Source organism: Hyperolius riggenbachi, chromosome 4 (assembly GCF_040937935.1).
Source record: "Hyperolius riggenbachi isolate aHypRig1 chromosome 4, aHypRig1.pri, whole genome shotgun sequence".
NCBI lineage: Eukaryota > Metazoa > Chordata > Amphibia > Anura > Hyperoliidae > Hyperolius > Hyperolius riggenbachi.
Genome location: NC_090649.1, coordinates 119,459,193 through 119,474,660, shown reverse-complemented (window position 1 = coordinate 119,474,660; position 15,468 = coordinate 119,459,193). Strand labels below are relative to the sequence as shown.

Below are 15,468 nucleotides of genomic sequence, written 5' to 3'. Positions count from 1 at the left end.
ACATAAGCCGGTAGCACAGGGACAACATAACTACTTCCATAGCAATCTATAATTATTAATAAATATTTATTCAACGAAATGTACGTTTTGAAAGCTATTTCTTTTTCTGACATTGAGACTGATAGCTGCAGGCATAGTATTAGACAGCGCAATGGCAGGGCTTGGCTTTTGGTTGCCAAGGCAATACTTTTTTTTTTCTGTCTTTTACAGCTTCAGGAGGTGAGTGTCCGCTCGGGTTATATTAATTATCTCTTTTTAAAACGCGTGCATTTAGTATTCTCTTGTATTCACGGTGCAGAAGCAATGGCTCATCACGAATACACGAGTTTTTTTCATCTAAAGAAAAGGGAAACTGTATCACTTATTTTGTGTTTGCTAAAATGTAGAGAGAGTGTTGCAGAAAGATGATTGTCTTGAGGCTTTTGAGTGAAAGGACTGGATGGATTTCAAAGCAATAGATCAGGGGTCTCAAACTCGCGGCCCACGGGCCATTTGCGGCCAGTGGCGTAGCTAAGAAGCTGTGGGCCCCGATGCAAGTTTTACATTGGGGCCCCCCCAAACACTCTGTACATAACAATTGATACGGTGCACCAAAACCTGCCAATGGCAACTACAGTGTCAGAGGTGCAATAAGGGGATGGGGAGCAGTTTGTTAGTGATTACCACTATTCAAAGTATTTGTAGAAGTGATTATTATGAGCACAGGACCAATAAAGAGCTAATACTGCAGCTAAGGGAGGACCCCTCGGGGCCCCTCTAGCCCAAGGGCCCCGATGCGGTCGCAACCTCTGCACCCCCTATTGCTACGCCCCTGTTTGCGGCCCTCGATACAATATTTTGTGGCCCTCGCCGGCAAAAGCTTCCTATAGTTCGCTTCAGTGCTCCCAAGTAATCCTCCGCATCCCCGCCACTAAACGAGGGCTGCAGAGCCCCCAAATCGCCCGGGGGGCAATCCGCCGGCATTTCCTGGAAGGGGCAGAGCTTTCAGCTTCAGCTCTGCCCCTCCTGACGTCAATCGCCTCACAGATTGCCGCCTATCCCCGCCCCTCTCTGTGAAGGAAGAGTGTGAGGGGCGGGCAGAGGCGGCGATGCGCCGCGATTGTGAAATTCCCTATGCGGCCCAGCCTCATCCTGACTTTGCCTCCTGCGGCCCCCCCAGGTAAATTGAGTTTGAGACCCCTGCAATAGATGCTTGTTCTTATTTGGAGGAGACTTTAATTTATCCCATCACAACTATCCTTAAAGGGATATAAGCTGCCAGTTTAACTTACCTGGAGCTTCTTCCAGCCCCCTGCAGCCGCCCTGTGCCCTCGGCGTCATTCCTCGCTCCTCTGATAAGCGGTTGTGCCCTTCTGACAGCTGCGTGCTGATCGCGGTTCTGTGGCTGGGAGCATTCTGCACTTGGCACATAAGAAAACAGAGAAAGCTTTGGGCTCATAGTGTCATCAAGGAATACAAACGGTACTTATCCGTTAGCCGGGCGCATCCGGCAGGTGGCGCTGTTGTAGCGAATTTCGATGCGCAGTTGTATCTAATTCCATTCATAGTTACTATGGTAACAGGTGGCCGCAGGTGGCGCTAATTACATTGTTGATACGCAACGTAACGATACAGTGTGTTAATGGCAACGAATATACATTGTATTTGAAGTGGCCGGAATTAAAATGAAGCCGCCGCCTTCGTCTGTTCTTCTTCTCCCACTTTGCCCTCTCGCTTCTATACAACACTGCCAGCTGGGGGGGGGGGGGACACGCGTGTCCCCCCACAGTCGTTCGTCGCAAGGAAACAAGCAGGCTTCCCTGCCGCGACGAACGACTCTGGGGGGACACGCATGTCCCCGCAGGCTGGCAGCATTGTATACAAGCGAGAGGGCAAAGGGGGAAGAAGAAGAACAGACGAAGGCGGCGGCTTCATGTGTTACATTGCCGCCGCCTTCATTTTAATTCCGGCCACTTCAAATACAATGTATATTCGTTGACATTAACACACTGTATCGTTACGTATCAACAATGAAATTAGCGCCACCTGCGGCGCTTCCATTCACACAGTACTACGTTCAGTAACTATGAATGGAATTAGATACAACAGCGCATCGAAATTCGCTACAACAGCGCCACCTGCCGGATGCGCCCGGCTAACGGATAAGTACCATACAAACTTTATTAACCTCCTTAGCGGTAACCCCGTGTGTGACACGGGGTAAGCCGCCGGAGGGTGCCGCTCAGGCCCTGCTGGGCCGATTTACTTAATTTTTTTTTTTGCTGGACGCAGCTAGCACTTTGCTAGCTGCGCCAGCACCCCGATCGCCGCCGCCGCGCGCCCGATCGCCGCTATCCGGTGCGGCGCGCGGCCCCCCCCCCCCCCCAGACCCCGAGCGCTGCCTGGCCAATCAGTGCCAGGCAGCGCCGAGGGGTGGATCGGGTCTCCCAATGACGTCATTCCGCCCCGTCGCCATGGCGACTGGGGAAGCCCTCCAGGAAATCCCGTTCTTTGAACGGGATTTCCTGATCGCCTATCGCCGGAGGCGATCGGCGGGGCTGGGGGGATGCCGCTGAGCAGCAGCTATCATGTAGCGAGCCCTCGGCTCGCTACATGATTTAAAAAAAAAAATAATTAAAAAAAAACTGCTGCGCTGCCCCCTGGCGGTATTTTTCATACCGCCAAGGGGGTTAATAACAGCACTGATATATTTCTCCAAGAACTATGTAGGCAACTCAATTGTTATCTACAACACAACCAGTTAAAAATAAGAGCTCAGCAGATAAATTCATAAATCAGCTTGTCCGCATTTGCATGCGCTCCCAGACATATAGCGTGTATGGCATAACCAATCACATGCAATCATCATACGCCCGCGCATTCACCTCTAAATGCACCGTGCCCAAAAAGGTAAAAATTGTTGGGGGGCCCCCTTTGAAAAGCTCCGCAATAAGGGTAAGGCTTAATCCACTTTGATTCTATAATGGTGGCAGTCACATCCTATTTGTATACCCGACTTGCGCACGATATTGAGCAACAACATGGGGGGATCTCACCAACATCAGCCGAAATACTCCTTTCGAATCCACAGTGCCGCCTCACATGGACCTAGCTGATCCTACGGGTCCTATCACTCCTGCTCAGTCGCAGCAGGGGATCTTCTTGTGATGATTCACCACCAAGGGGATGGAGCACGCCGGGCTCGGAGCAATGGCGGGCACACGCTGCTGTGGAGCGATCAGCTGATCGAAGCCCCGCCCACCGACGCATAGTATTAGACAGCGCAATGGCAGGGCTTGGCTTTTGGTTGCCAAGGCAATACTTTTTTTTTTCTGTCTTTTACAGCTTCAGGTGAGTGTCCGCTCGGGTTATATTAATTATCGGTACTTATCCGTTAGCCGGGCGCATCCGGCAGGTGGCGCTAATTACTATTCCCCCTCCAGGCCGACATGGATAGTAGGGAAAGATGTAACTCTGGTGGAGTTTTGTCGCCACCTAGAGGATGCGCCCGGCTAACGGATAAGTACCTAATTATCTCTTTTTAAAACGCGTGCATTTAGTATTCTCTTGTATTCACGGTGCAGAAGCAATGGCTCATCACGAATGCACGAGTTTTTTTCATCTAAAGAAAAGGGAAACTGTATCACTTATTTTGTGTTTGCTAAAATGTAGAGAGAGTGTTGCAGAAAGATGATTGTCTTGAGGCTTTTGAGTGAAAGGACTGGATAGATTTCAAAGCAATAGATCAGGGGTCTCAAACTCGCGGCCAATCCGCCGGCATTTCCTGGAAGGGGCAGAGCTTTCAGCTTCAGCTCTGCCCCTCCTGACGTCAATCGCCTCACAGATCGCCGCCTATCCCCGCCCCTCTCTGTGAAGGAAGAGTGTGAGGGGTGGGCAGAGGCGGCGATGCGCCGCGATTGTGAAATTCCCTATGCGGCCCAGCCTCATCCTGACTTTGCCTCCTGCGGCCCCCCCAGGTAAATTGAGTTTGAGACCCCTGCAATAGATGCTTGTTCTTATTTGGAGGAGACTTTAATTTATCCCATCACAACTATCCTTAAAGAGAATCTGTATTGTTAAAATCGCTCAAAAGTAAACATACCAGTGCGTTAGGGGACATCTCCTATTACCCTCTGTCACAATTTCGCCGCTCCTCGCCGCATTAAAAGTGGTTAAAAACAGTTTTAACCACTTCCACACCATGACATTTTATGCTGATCTGTGCAGCGTGGGCTCTCCAGCCCACAGCACAGATCAGCTAGCAGCCAGGGCGATCAGACTTCCCCCCTTTTTTCCCCACTAGGGGGATGTCCTGCTGGGGGGGTCTGATCGCTGCCGGCTGCTTGCGCTTGCGGGGGGGGGGGCTCTTCAAAGCCCCCCTCCGCAGCGCTTCCTGGCCTCCTTCCCCTTCCCTCCCTCTCCCTCCCCCTGTGAGCGGCACAGGACGGAAATCCGTCCTGCGCCTGATGGGATAGGCTTTAGCCTATCAGATGCCGGTGATCCCCGGCCAATCAGAGGCCGGGGATCGCCGATCTCCTCTACGGCGCTGCTGCGCAGCAGCGCCGTAAACATGTAAACACCGGGGAAGATCTTCCCCGTGTGTTTACATTTACCCTGCGAGCCGCCGATCGGCTCGCAGGGTGTTCACGGAGACACCCTCCGTGAGCTGACATGGAACGGCCGCTCGTATGGTATACACTTCTGGATTCAGGGGCGTGTATATACGCTCCGAGAATCCGGAAGTGGTTAAAAAGTTTGTTTGTAAACAAACAAAATGGCCACCAAAACAGGAAGTAGGTTGATGTACAGTATGTCCACACATAGAAAATACATCCATACATAAGCAGGCTGTATACAGCATTCCTTTTGAATCTCAAGAGATCATTTGTGTGTTTCTTTCCCCCATGCACTGAAGTTTCCGGCTGCTCTTTTCTTCTTGCAAACAGCTTTGCCCTTGTTTGTAATTCCTCAGTATGTGAAAGCCCAGCCAGCTCAGAGGACGATTTATCCAGCTGATTAGAGCAGCTTTTCTCTTCTCTCTTATCTAAATAATACACAGGCAGTGTGCATAGAGGGGCCAGAAAGGGTGAGTTCATAGCAGAACCACAACACTGAAGAACTTGGCAGCCTTCCAGACACAGGCCGACAAGTCTGACAGGGGAAAGATACATTGATTTATTACAGAGACTGTCATAGTAGAAAGTGCTGCAGTTAGCAAGAACACATTAGAATAGCTTTTGGAACATGTAGGATGATAAAAAACAGGATGCAATTTTTGTTACGGAGTCTCTTTAAAGAGACTCTGTAACAAAAATGTCATTGTGTTTTCTACCATCCTCCAGGTTCCTAAACCTATTATAATGTGCTCTGGCTTACTGCAGCACTTTATACTATCACCATCTCTGTAATAAATCAGCTTATCTTTCCCCTGTCGGACTTGTCGTCCTGTGTCTGGAAGGCTGCCAACTCTTCAGTGTGATCTGCTATGCATGCCCCCTCTATGCACACTCCCCTGTGTGTGTGTGTTATTTACATTAGCCACCTTTTCTCTGCTCTCTTATCTTTTACAAGCTGGATAAATCCTCTGTTCACATACTGATGAGTCACATACTGCAGAATTACAGACAACTGGGCAGAAACAATCAGCTTGTAACTCTTCAGTGAGCAGCAGGGGGAACACACAAATGATCTCTTGAGATTCAAAAGGAAGGCTGTATACAGCCTGCTTGTGTATGGATGTATTTTCTATGTGTGGACATGCTGTACATCAACCTACTTCCTGTTTTGGTGGCCATTTTGTTTGTTTACAAACAAACTTTTTAAAACTGTTTTTGACTACTTTTAATGCGGCGGGGAGCGGCGAAATTGTGACAGAGGGGAATAGGAGATGTCCCCTAACACACTGGTATGTTTACTTTTGTGCGATTTTAACAATACAGATTCTCTTTAAAGGGATATAAGCTGCCAGTTTAACTTACCTGGAGCTTCTTCCAGCCCCCTGCAGCCGCCCTGTGCCCTCGGCGTCATTCCTCGCTCCTCTGATAAGCGGTTGTGCCCTTCTGACAGCTGCGTGCTGATCGCTGTTCTGTGGCTGGGAGCATTCTGCACTTGGGTAATTTGGGAGTGCGATTGAGGAGGTGCGGGGCCGCGCATGTGCTGTAGTCTGCGACTGGCTGAGTCAGCCAGCTTTCAGGAAGTCATTGCCATAGCTCCCAACTGTCCCTTTTTCGCCGAGGGCACAGGGCGGCTGCAGGGGGCTTGAATCTCAGCCTATTTAAAGCATTAAGCTGCTTCCGATTCACATACGGGGAAAAAAAGAAGTGCTAGCTTGTATCGCAGTTTGCGCACATCATTGCCAGAAACATACAAACTGCGGCAAGTCTTAGAAAAAGATGGTGCGTCCCAAACAGATGGGAGGACCAGTAGAGCAGCATCTTGTAGGTAAGTAATGATGTTCCCCCAACTCCTGCCCCTCGAACAGCACACTCAGTTAACCTCCGTGGTATTATGATTATTTCCAGATCTAGGGTCTAAAAGCCGTGCAATTTTTTCACAAGCTTTTAGACCAGAGGTCAGGAACCTTTTTCGCTGAGAGAGCCACAAACGCCACATATTTTAAAATGCATGAGAGCCATAAAATATGTTTCAAACTGGGACAGTAGGGCTCACGCCCCTGTTGCCATGGTGATGTGTAAACAGTTGATCCGCCAGGCAACGGCAGTGTCACACATGTCTTCAGCTTCTCTTGGGATTCAGCAACATCAGCAATTTCCCCGAGAGCCAGACAGGAGAAATACCAACTAACAGCTTGTACAATTAGCTAGCTGACTTGGGGGTTGATTCATTTTGTAGGACGCACTCAAGTGACAGGCAGCCTATTGGGCCCATCGAAGTGCGGGGATCTCGTCCTACAAAGTCACTGGACCTGACAGGATCCAGAGTGGGACAATGAATGAATGAAGCTAGTTTACTTGACACTCATTCACATTCTTCATATGTAACTATTAGAATCTGATAGAAACTCAACAGGCATACCTTTACTTCTAGTTTCCTCCATTTTGTTTTTAAAGTGAACCTGTACTGAAAAAAGGGCCCCTGGGGGTTACTTACCTTGGCAGGGGGAAGCCTCTGGATCCTATTGAGGCTTCCTCCGTCCTCCTCAGTCCCACGGTGGTCTCTCTAGGCACCTCCGAAGCCACAGCTGACAAATTGTCAGGCTGTGGCGCAGGCACAAGTTGGGTCTGCTCTACTGTGCAGGCGACTTGCGCAGTATTACAGACCCGACTGGGATCGGCTAGTTCCGCCTGATCCAAGCCGAGAGCCACTACTGCACATGCGCTGGAGCTGGGGAAGGTAAATATTTACATGGTCCCCGTTCAGAGCAGCCTAGAGAGTCCTCTGAATCCGATTGAGGCTTCCCCCTCCCGAGGTAAGTCCCTCCCAGGGGCCCTTTTTATCATTACAGGTTTTCTTTAAATAATACCTCTGTTAAAACAATACTGAAGCAAGCTGTAAAAAAAAATGAGTTAGATACTCACTGAGCCTTTCCAGTCCTCTCTCTGTCCCCTCGTTCCACCTCGGCCCCGGTGATGTCCTTCCATCAGCTTGGTTGAATTTAGTTGAACTTCGTGTCCTCGAGTACTTCTGAAGTTGAGCAGATCCATAGTAAGCACACACAAATCTGAGCTCAGGGACACGCCTGTCTTCAAAAGCACTCAAGGACGTGAATATTTCCGAAGCTTGCCAAGGAGTCCTGTAGGTGTGGAATTCAACTGGGTACAGCAGTGGAACGAGGGCATGGAGAGAGGCCCAAGAAGACTCTATGGGATTCAGAGCCTTCCCTCTCCATAGGTGCTTCAGTATTGCATGAATAGCCACATTAATTAGTGCTTTAACTGAATTACTTGACGGTGTGAAATATTTACAATCTTTTGTTTACGAAGGAGGAGCCCATGGCTACCATGAGGTATAAGGCCATGAAATGCGGTATACGGTTTGAGTCGCCAGCTATCATCCTGCTGTATGAGAATTCCGAAGGAAAGACTCGGCGACGCATCATGCCCATCAGGAATTTCTCCAAGTTTTCAGGTACTGGATATTTTTAAAGATTAGGCCAACAACACACACTGTGCCTGATTTATGAAGGTTAAGGTTTACAATGTGCTATTTCTTATCCTTCTGTGGCATGATCGCCATGCTGGATGCGACAGCACCCCGCCCACCAGAGGGTGTCCACAATGTGCAGGAACTATGGATCACTGTGGCCTTCTGCACACCAGGAACCATTCAAATAATTCGGAGAAAAAGTGGACACCGCTAGGCACTATGCTTTTTGGTCAGCAGGCTGGTTGCATCATTTATCAAATAAATATGTTGCAGTGCAAAGCCTGGAAATCCCTAGCACTGTGCACACTAGCATGTACAGTCTGAAAAATTAACCTAACCAATACCAGCTCACTCATCTTTTAATATTGGAGTACCTTGTAAAGGGAGTGGAAAATTATACCCATCTTACAAAGTACCATTGTTGTGGTCTTAAAGTGGGATAAAGCTCTATATTAACTGAAAAAAATCAAATAAATCACCCAATAGGAAATTATTTATTTAGTGTAACGAATGTGGAATTATTCCTGTGGTCAGCGCACAGGACGCGCGCCGACACTGCGGAAATCCTCCACAAACGTGTAATTTGAGAGAACCCAGCTATGGTGCTATGCACCTGTAGAGGGAGATTCCCACCGGCAGATGGAGCTGTGGAGTGCAGACGAGCACAGCCTCTGCACGGCCACAGATTGCAGATGGGAATTGTACGAGTTGAAGCAATGCAGGGCAAGATAGCCCTTAAAGAGAGAGAACACAGAGACAGAATGTATGTGTGTCCACCAATCTAGTCGCCACCCTGCGACGGTGAACACACAACAACAGAACCGAAGTGGGAACGCAATCGCAAGAGTGGCGATTGCCAAAAGTGACACAAGACCGAATAGACAGAGCACAAGTGTAGAGAAAGAGCACAGAGGCAGCAGTATGTGTGTCCACCAATCTAGTCGCCACCCAGCGACGGTGAACACACAACAACGGAAACGAAGTGGGAACGCAATCGCCAGACCGGCGATTGCCAACAGTGACACAAGACCGAGCAGGACAGAGCACGAGAGTAGCAAGAAAGGCACGGCAAGCAGCAACAATCAGAACATCAAGGAAAATAAACGCTAGCTAAACACGAACACCGCACTCATTTTCGTTTACAACACGATCACCGCGCGTTAGGCGCCCAGTGATAAGCGTGTCACCCTAACTAACCAATGAAACACAAACACGAAATAGAGAACGCGAACGCTTGCTAAACGGTTACCTCACCGAGATTTTTGTGTGGCAGACGATTTTGGATGAGTTACACACACACCAACCAATTGATTCCAATAAAGAGACACCGTTATCTGATTGTTCCTGCCTTTCTGGGGTAAAGCAAGTGAGTTTAGACACTGTGCGACCTGGAATGTTCATTCCAGGTCGCACAGTGTCTAAACTCACTTGCTTTACCCCAGAAAGGCAGGAACAATCAGATAACGGTGTCTCTTTATTGGAATCAATTGGTTGGTGTGTGTGTAACTCATCCAAAATCGTCTGCCACACACAAATCACCGGACCCACAAAACACTTATCACACTCATCAGAGTCAAAGTGTACACAAAATTAACACAAGCATTAAGAATATCTTCGCTTTTTGCGATGTAAAAATCGCAAAACGCCTTCCAATCGATCGCAAACTCCTCAATCAAAGCCCCAATCTCCCACGGAGCAAATGGAGGCTCAAACAACCCTGTATCAAGGTAACAATCATACGGGTTGGGATCCGGAACATGCATAGATTTTTTTTACTCCCTTTTCATGAATGGTTTTGCATGAAAGGGATAAAACAGCTGACTGATTAGCAGATACATACTAATCAAGCATGGGTGGTAAACAAGGCAGTTTAAATCAGTGGGAAAAAATCAATGTAAGAAACTGATAAAGATTATCCTCCCAGGAATTGCTTTTCAAAATACCATAAGGCCACACAAATGGATCTCCTTGCAATAGCGTATAAGCTAATCGGAGAGCCGACGTGGACGGATCAATCAATTGGAAGGTAGGATTCAGCAAAAATCTTACACATTCAGCAAGGAAGTCTTCCTTGGTTTCAGAGTCTAGTCTTTTGAAGCTCTTAAAGGTATAAGAACCAAATTCGCCAAAAACGTACAAATCGGAAATCCCCTCTACACTGGGAATTTCGGTTTGGCTGGTCATACTGTAACGAATGTGGAATTATTCCCGTGGTCAGCGCACAGGACGCGCGCCGACACTGCGGAAATCCTCCACAAACGTGTAATTTGAGAGAACCCAGCTATGGTGCTGTGCACCTGTAGAGGGAGATTCCCACCGGCAGATGGAGCTGTGGAGTGCAGACAAGCACAGCCTCTGCACGGCGACAGATGCCAAATGGGAATTGTACGAGTTGAAGCAATGCAGGGCAAGATAGCCCTTAAAGAGAGAGAACACAGAGACAGAATGTATGTGTGTCCACCAATCTAGTCGCCACCCAGCGACGGTGAACACACAACAACGGAAACGAAGTGGGAACGCAATCGCCAGACTGGCGATTGCCAACAGTGACACAAGACCGAGCCAGACAGAGCATGAGAGTAGCAAGAAAGGCACAGCAAGCAACAACAATCAGAACATCAAGGAAAATAACAAACGCTAGCTAAACACGTACACCGCACTCTAAGATAATCTTAGCAAACAATAGCAAGGCTGACACTCCAGGAGAATTTAGCAGGAACAAACCATCATGACCAGCAAGGGATTCTAGGAGCAAAAGGTATTTATACTGCAAGCCATCAAAGGAGGCAGCTAGGCAATTTTCATGACAAGTGTATGCAAATTCCTCAGCAGAGCAACTCTGAAACTTGCAAAGCGAAGACAGGTCTCTTTTCCAGAGACCTGTAGCATTCAGACCTAAAGAATGGTCAAACAGCTGTCTGCCCGGGCAGACAGCTGAGCAGATCATTACATTTAGCTTACCTATCATGTTATTTTTAGTGTCCACTGTCAGAAATAAGAGAAATGTGATATGAAAAAGAAAATAATATTTCTGTTGGTTTTCATCTTTAGTTTTTCTCTTTGATGCCAAAAGTGACATTACATCATATCAGTTACATCACTGTGTAACCTCTTCAAAGGGAGGGGGGATTAAATTACCTCCTGGTCTCAGTGTCCTTGTCTTATCTGAAATAGGAAGTTTCTGGTATTTGCATTTTGAGATAAGCTTGTTACTGTAGCTAAAAAGAAAAAAAAATACTTCCGACAATCCTGTTGGCACTGCACAGTGCGGTCATCAAAAGCACACACAAAAAAAAAAAATAGGGGATGTATAGGGAGCTATTGGTGATGGCCAAAAAACAGACACCTTGGGAGAGGGAGGAGAATCCAGAGGCTTCCCTTGTCCTTAACTGGGCCGTTCCAGCACTGGGACCCCCAAAGCTCACGGATGTACAGGGTGGGCCATTTTGTATGGATACACCTTAATAAAATGGGAATGGTTGGTGATATTAACTTCCTGTTTGTGGCACATTAGTATATGTGAGGGGGGAAACTTTTCAAGATGGGTGGTGACCATGGTGGCCATTTTGAAGTTGGCCATTTTGAATCCAACTTCTGTTTTTTCAATAGGAAGAGGGTCATGTGACACATCAAACGTATTAGGAATTTCACAAGAATAACAACGGTGTGCTTGGTTTTAATGTAACTTTATTCTTTCATGAGTTATTTACAAGTTTCTGGTCACTTATAAAATGTGTATAATGTGCTGCCCATTGTTTTGGATTGTCAATGCAACCCTCTTCTCCCACTCTTCACACACTGATAGCAACACTGCAGGAGAAATGCTAGCACAGGCTTCCAGTATCTGTAGTTTCAGGTGCTGCACATCTCGTATCTTCACAGCATAGACAATTGCCTTCAGATGACCCCAAAGATAAAAGTCTGAGGGGGTCAGATTGGGAGACCTTGGGGGCCATTCAACTGGCCCACGATGACCAATCCACTTTCCAGGAAACTGTTCATCTAGGAATGCTCGGACCTGACACCCATAATGTGGTGGTGCACCATCTTGCTGGAAAAACTCAGGGAACGTGCCAGCTTCAGTACATAAAGAGGGGAACACATCATCATGTAGCAATTTCACATATCCAGTGGCCTTGAGGTTTCCATTGATGAAGAATGACCCCACTATCTTTGTACCCCATATACCACACTATACCATCAATTTTTTTGTTCCAACAGTCTTGGAGGGATCTATCCAATGTGGGTTAGTGTCAGACCAATAGTGGTTTTGTTTGTTAACTTCACCATTCACATAAAAGTTTGCCTCATCACTGAACAAAATCTTCTGCGTAAACTGAGGGTCCTGTTCCAATTTTTGTTTTGCCCATTCTGCAAATTCAGTGCGCCGATCTGGGTCATCCTCGTTGAGATGCTGCAGTAGCTGGAGTTAATAAGAGTATAAGAGTGCCATTTGTGAGTAGGTAATATCCGCCGAAGGGATATCCGACTAATGCCACTCTCCAGTGACATGCGGCGAGTGCTACGCTGTGGGCTCTTGTTGAATGAAGCTAGGAGAGCCACTGATGTTTCTTCATTAGTGACAGATTTTAAGCATCCACATTTTGGCAAATCCAACACTGAACCAGTTTCATGAAACTTAGCAAGTAGTTTGCTACCTGTTGCATGGGAGATGGGTGGTCTCGTAGGGTGTCTTGCATTGAAATCTGCTGCAATGACCTGGTTACTGAGTTCACCAGACATCAACACAATTTCAATCCGCTCCTCACGTGTTAACCTCGGCGACATGTCAATGGCTGTAAATAAAGATAAACTTGTAAATAACTCATGAAAGAATAAAGTTACATTAAAACCAAGCACACCATTGTTTTTCTTGTGAAATTCCCAATAAGTTTGATGTGTCACATGACCCTCTTCCTATTGAAAAAACAAAAGTTGGTTTCAAAATGGCCGACTTCAAAATGGCCACCATGGTCACCACCCATCTTGAAAAGTTTTCCCCCTCACATATACTAATGTGCCACAAACAGGAAGTTAATATCACCAACCATTCCCATTTTATCAAGGTGTATCCATATAAATGTACCACCCTGTATTGTGCACTGCGGTAGCACGGTCACACTCGGGCTGCGGCGGAAAAGGCTGAGCCTGATCAGGTCTATGCTGCTCCACAGGCTGGACCCTTCGGAGGAACTGTGAGGAGGAGTGTGATGGAGGAAGCCTCTGGATTACCCAGAGGCTTCCCTTTGCCTAGGTAAGTACCTACATTGGGCACTTTTTGTACTACAGGTTTACTTTATGTTAAAGTATTTTCATTGTCGTTCCACATTTCGCATCCTTCAGGATGCCAGAATTAATACTTGCGCCATGTGGTTTCTGAGAACATAAGGGGAAATCTCCCCAAAGGAGAGCCACAAGTGAGAACAGTACCTGTATATACAAGGATGGGAATTCTTTTAGTACAAATTTTTTTTGCTGTACTTGTATTGTAGGTATTATTTTTCATTCTTATTGAGGATTTATCCCGTTTGTAGATTGTAGCCGAGCAGCAGAGCAGCTGAAGAACAATCCACGCCACAAGCAGTACTTGGAACAGGTATCGCTGAAGCAGCTGGAAAAGCTTTATAAGATACTCAGGGGACATCTAAAGGGAGATAGCTTACAGGTCACCTTAAATGGAATTAAAAAGGAGGAAACGATTGATCCAGATGAAGATCTTAACAAACTGGATGACAAGGAACTGGCCAAAAGAAAAAGCATCATGGATGACATTTTTGAGAAAAATCGCAAGAAGAAAGATGACCCGGACTTCGAGTACAACGTGGAGGTAAACTTCACCCAGGATAAGGTGGTGGAGACCTGCGGATGGGATGAGGACTCTGAAGGAGGCTTCTGACTACAGGGATAAAGAGGTGCAATAATACTACACATTGATCAGTTTGACAATTCTGCAAGGTGTGGGAACTGGGAAGTATTTATATAATTTATATATCGCAAACTGTGCTCCATTTTGGATTATGCCACAGCTATGACGTGATTTCCACTGACTCCAGAATTTCTGACCAGAAGAACCTATTCTTAAAATGTATACTTTGTCTTTATTTCCATCATTTTTATAATTTTTTGTCAACATTATTTAAAGAACAAACATCATCCTAATTCAAAAAAATAAATAACATCAGATGCTGGGTAAGAGACTATATTAAATCTCATATGTTATTTGGGTTGAAAAAAGACATGCAGTACGTCCATCATGTCCAACCAGTTTGTCTAGAATTGGATCCTGCGGCATCAGTTCAAACATAAGAGTCAGCCCCCTCTGGGGAAGAGTAAGGTATTTCTTACTCTATTGGGACATGCTGAATTTTCTGGATATTTCATTTGGTTCTGTTCTTCCGGGAAATTCACACAGACACTTGCATGTCATTTAAGTGCTGCCTATTCAAATGAACTACTGGTACCATTGTTTACTGCCATTTATTATTTATTGTATTCATTAGGTGCCAACATATTATGCAGCGCTGGACAATAAATAAATACAATGACAGACGAACAAGGTTATACAACATAGGACAAGGATATACAAGGCAAACGGAACAAAATACTTGATCACATGATTTTGGGCTGGTTAGATAGGCCTAGTAATACAAGTACAAAGTGGTCATAGGAAAGGAGCACACAATCATATAATACACTAGGAAGGGAAGACCCTTTCTAATCTAAGAGGAGGGGAGTTGGGCACACTAGGTAGGCTGTAAAGTAAGTATTCAGTAGAGAGTTACTCTGTGGTGGGTTGGGTAGGCCATCTGAAAGAGGTGGGGTTTCAGGGCTTGCTTGAATGTGTTGAAGGAGGAAGTCTGAAGGGTGGCGGCGGCTCTTGAGAAATCCTGCAAATGTGCATGGGAGTACTGTCCTTTGCACAAAGCCACGTTTTGATACCTATTTTTCCCATCGTCTGAGGCAACCCTGGGAGTTACAGGGTGCTTCCAAGGTTGTTTTATGCCACACTACTCCCGTGTCTCCCTGCGGAGGATTAAAACGACATTCGCTGGGCAGCGCCCCCCGAACACGGGTAAAATTCCTTCTCTGCACGCGTGCAAAAAAGTATTTGAACAATACGTCAGCCGGCTGGTTTAGATGCCATCTGAACTGGCCCTAAGGCCTGGAACCCACTAGCAGCGCTTTTCTAGGGCTTTTGTAAGCACTTGTGATTTGAAAAGCTCTTGCTAATGTAATGCTATGGGTGTGATCTCACTTGAGCGATGTGATATTATAAAAATCCCCAATACATTACAAATCACTAGCGTTTAGAAAAGTGCTGCCAGTGGGTCGCAGGCCTAAAGCATACCTGAAGTCATAGGTTTGAGGAAACTGTAAATACTA

General features: G+C 46.6%; 1 protein-coding gene across 2 annotated transcripts; it reads left to right on the top strand.

Annotated features, from left to right (window-relative positions):
* Positions 1-194: 194 nt before the first annotated feature.
* On the top strand, positions 195-14,292 carry CEP19 (centrosomal protein 19). Of its 2 annotated transcripts, none has more exons than XM_068279155.1 (3): positions 195-219; positions 7,923-8,067; positions 13,620-14,292. In XM_068279155.1, the coding sequence occupies exons 2-3, from the start codon at positions 7,932-7,934 to the stop codon at positions 13,979-13,981; spliced, it is 498 nt and encodes a 165-aa protein (XP_068135256.1). In that variant the 5' UTR covers positions 195-219; positions 7,923-7,931; the 3' UTR covers positions 13,982-14,292. The 2 variants fall into 2 exon arrangements, with proteins under 2 accessions (XP_068135256.1, XP_068135255.1); XM_068279154.1 differs by lacking the exon at positions 195-219 and adding an exon at positions 3,290-3,330.
* Positions 14,293-15,468: the final 1,176 nt, after the last annotated feature.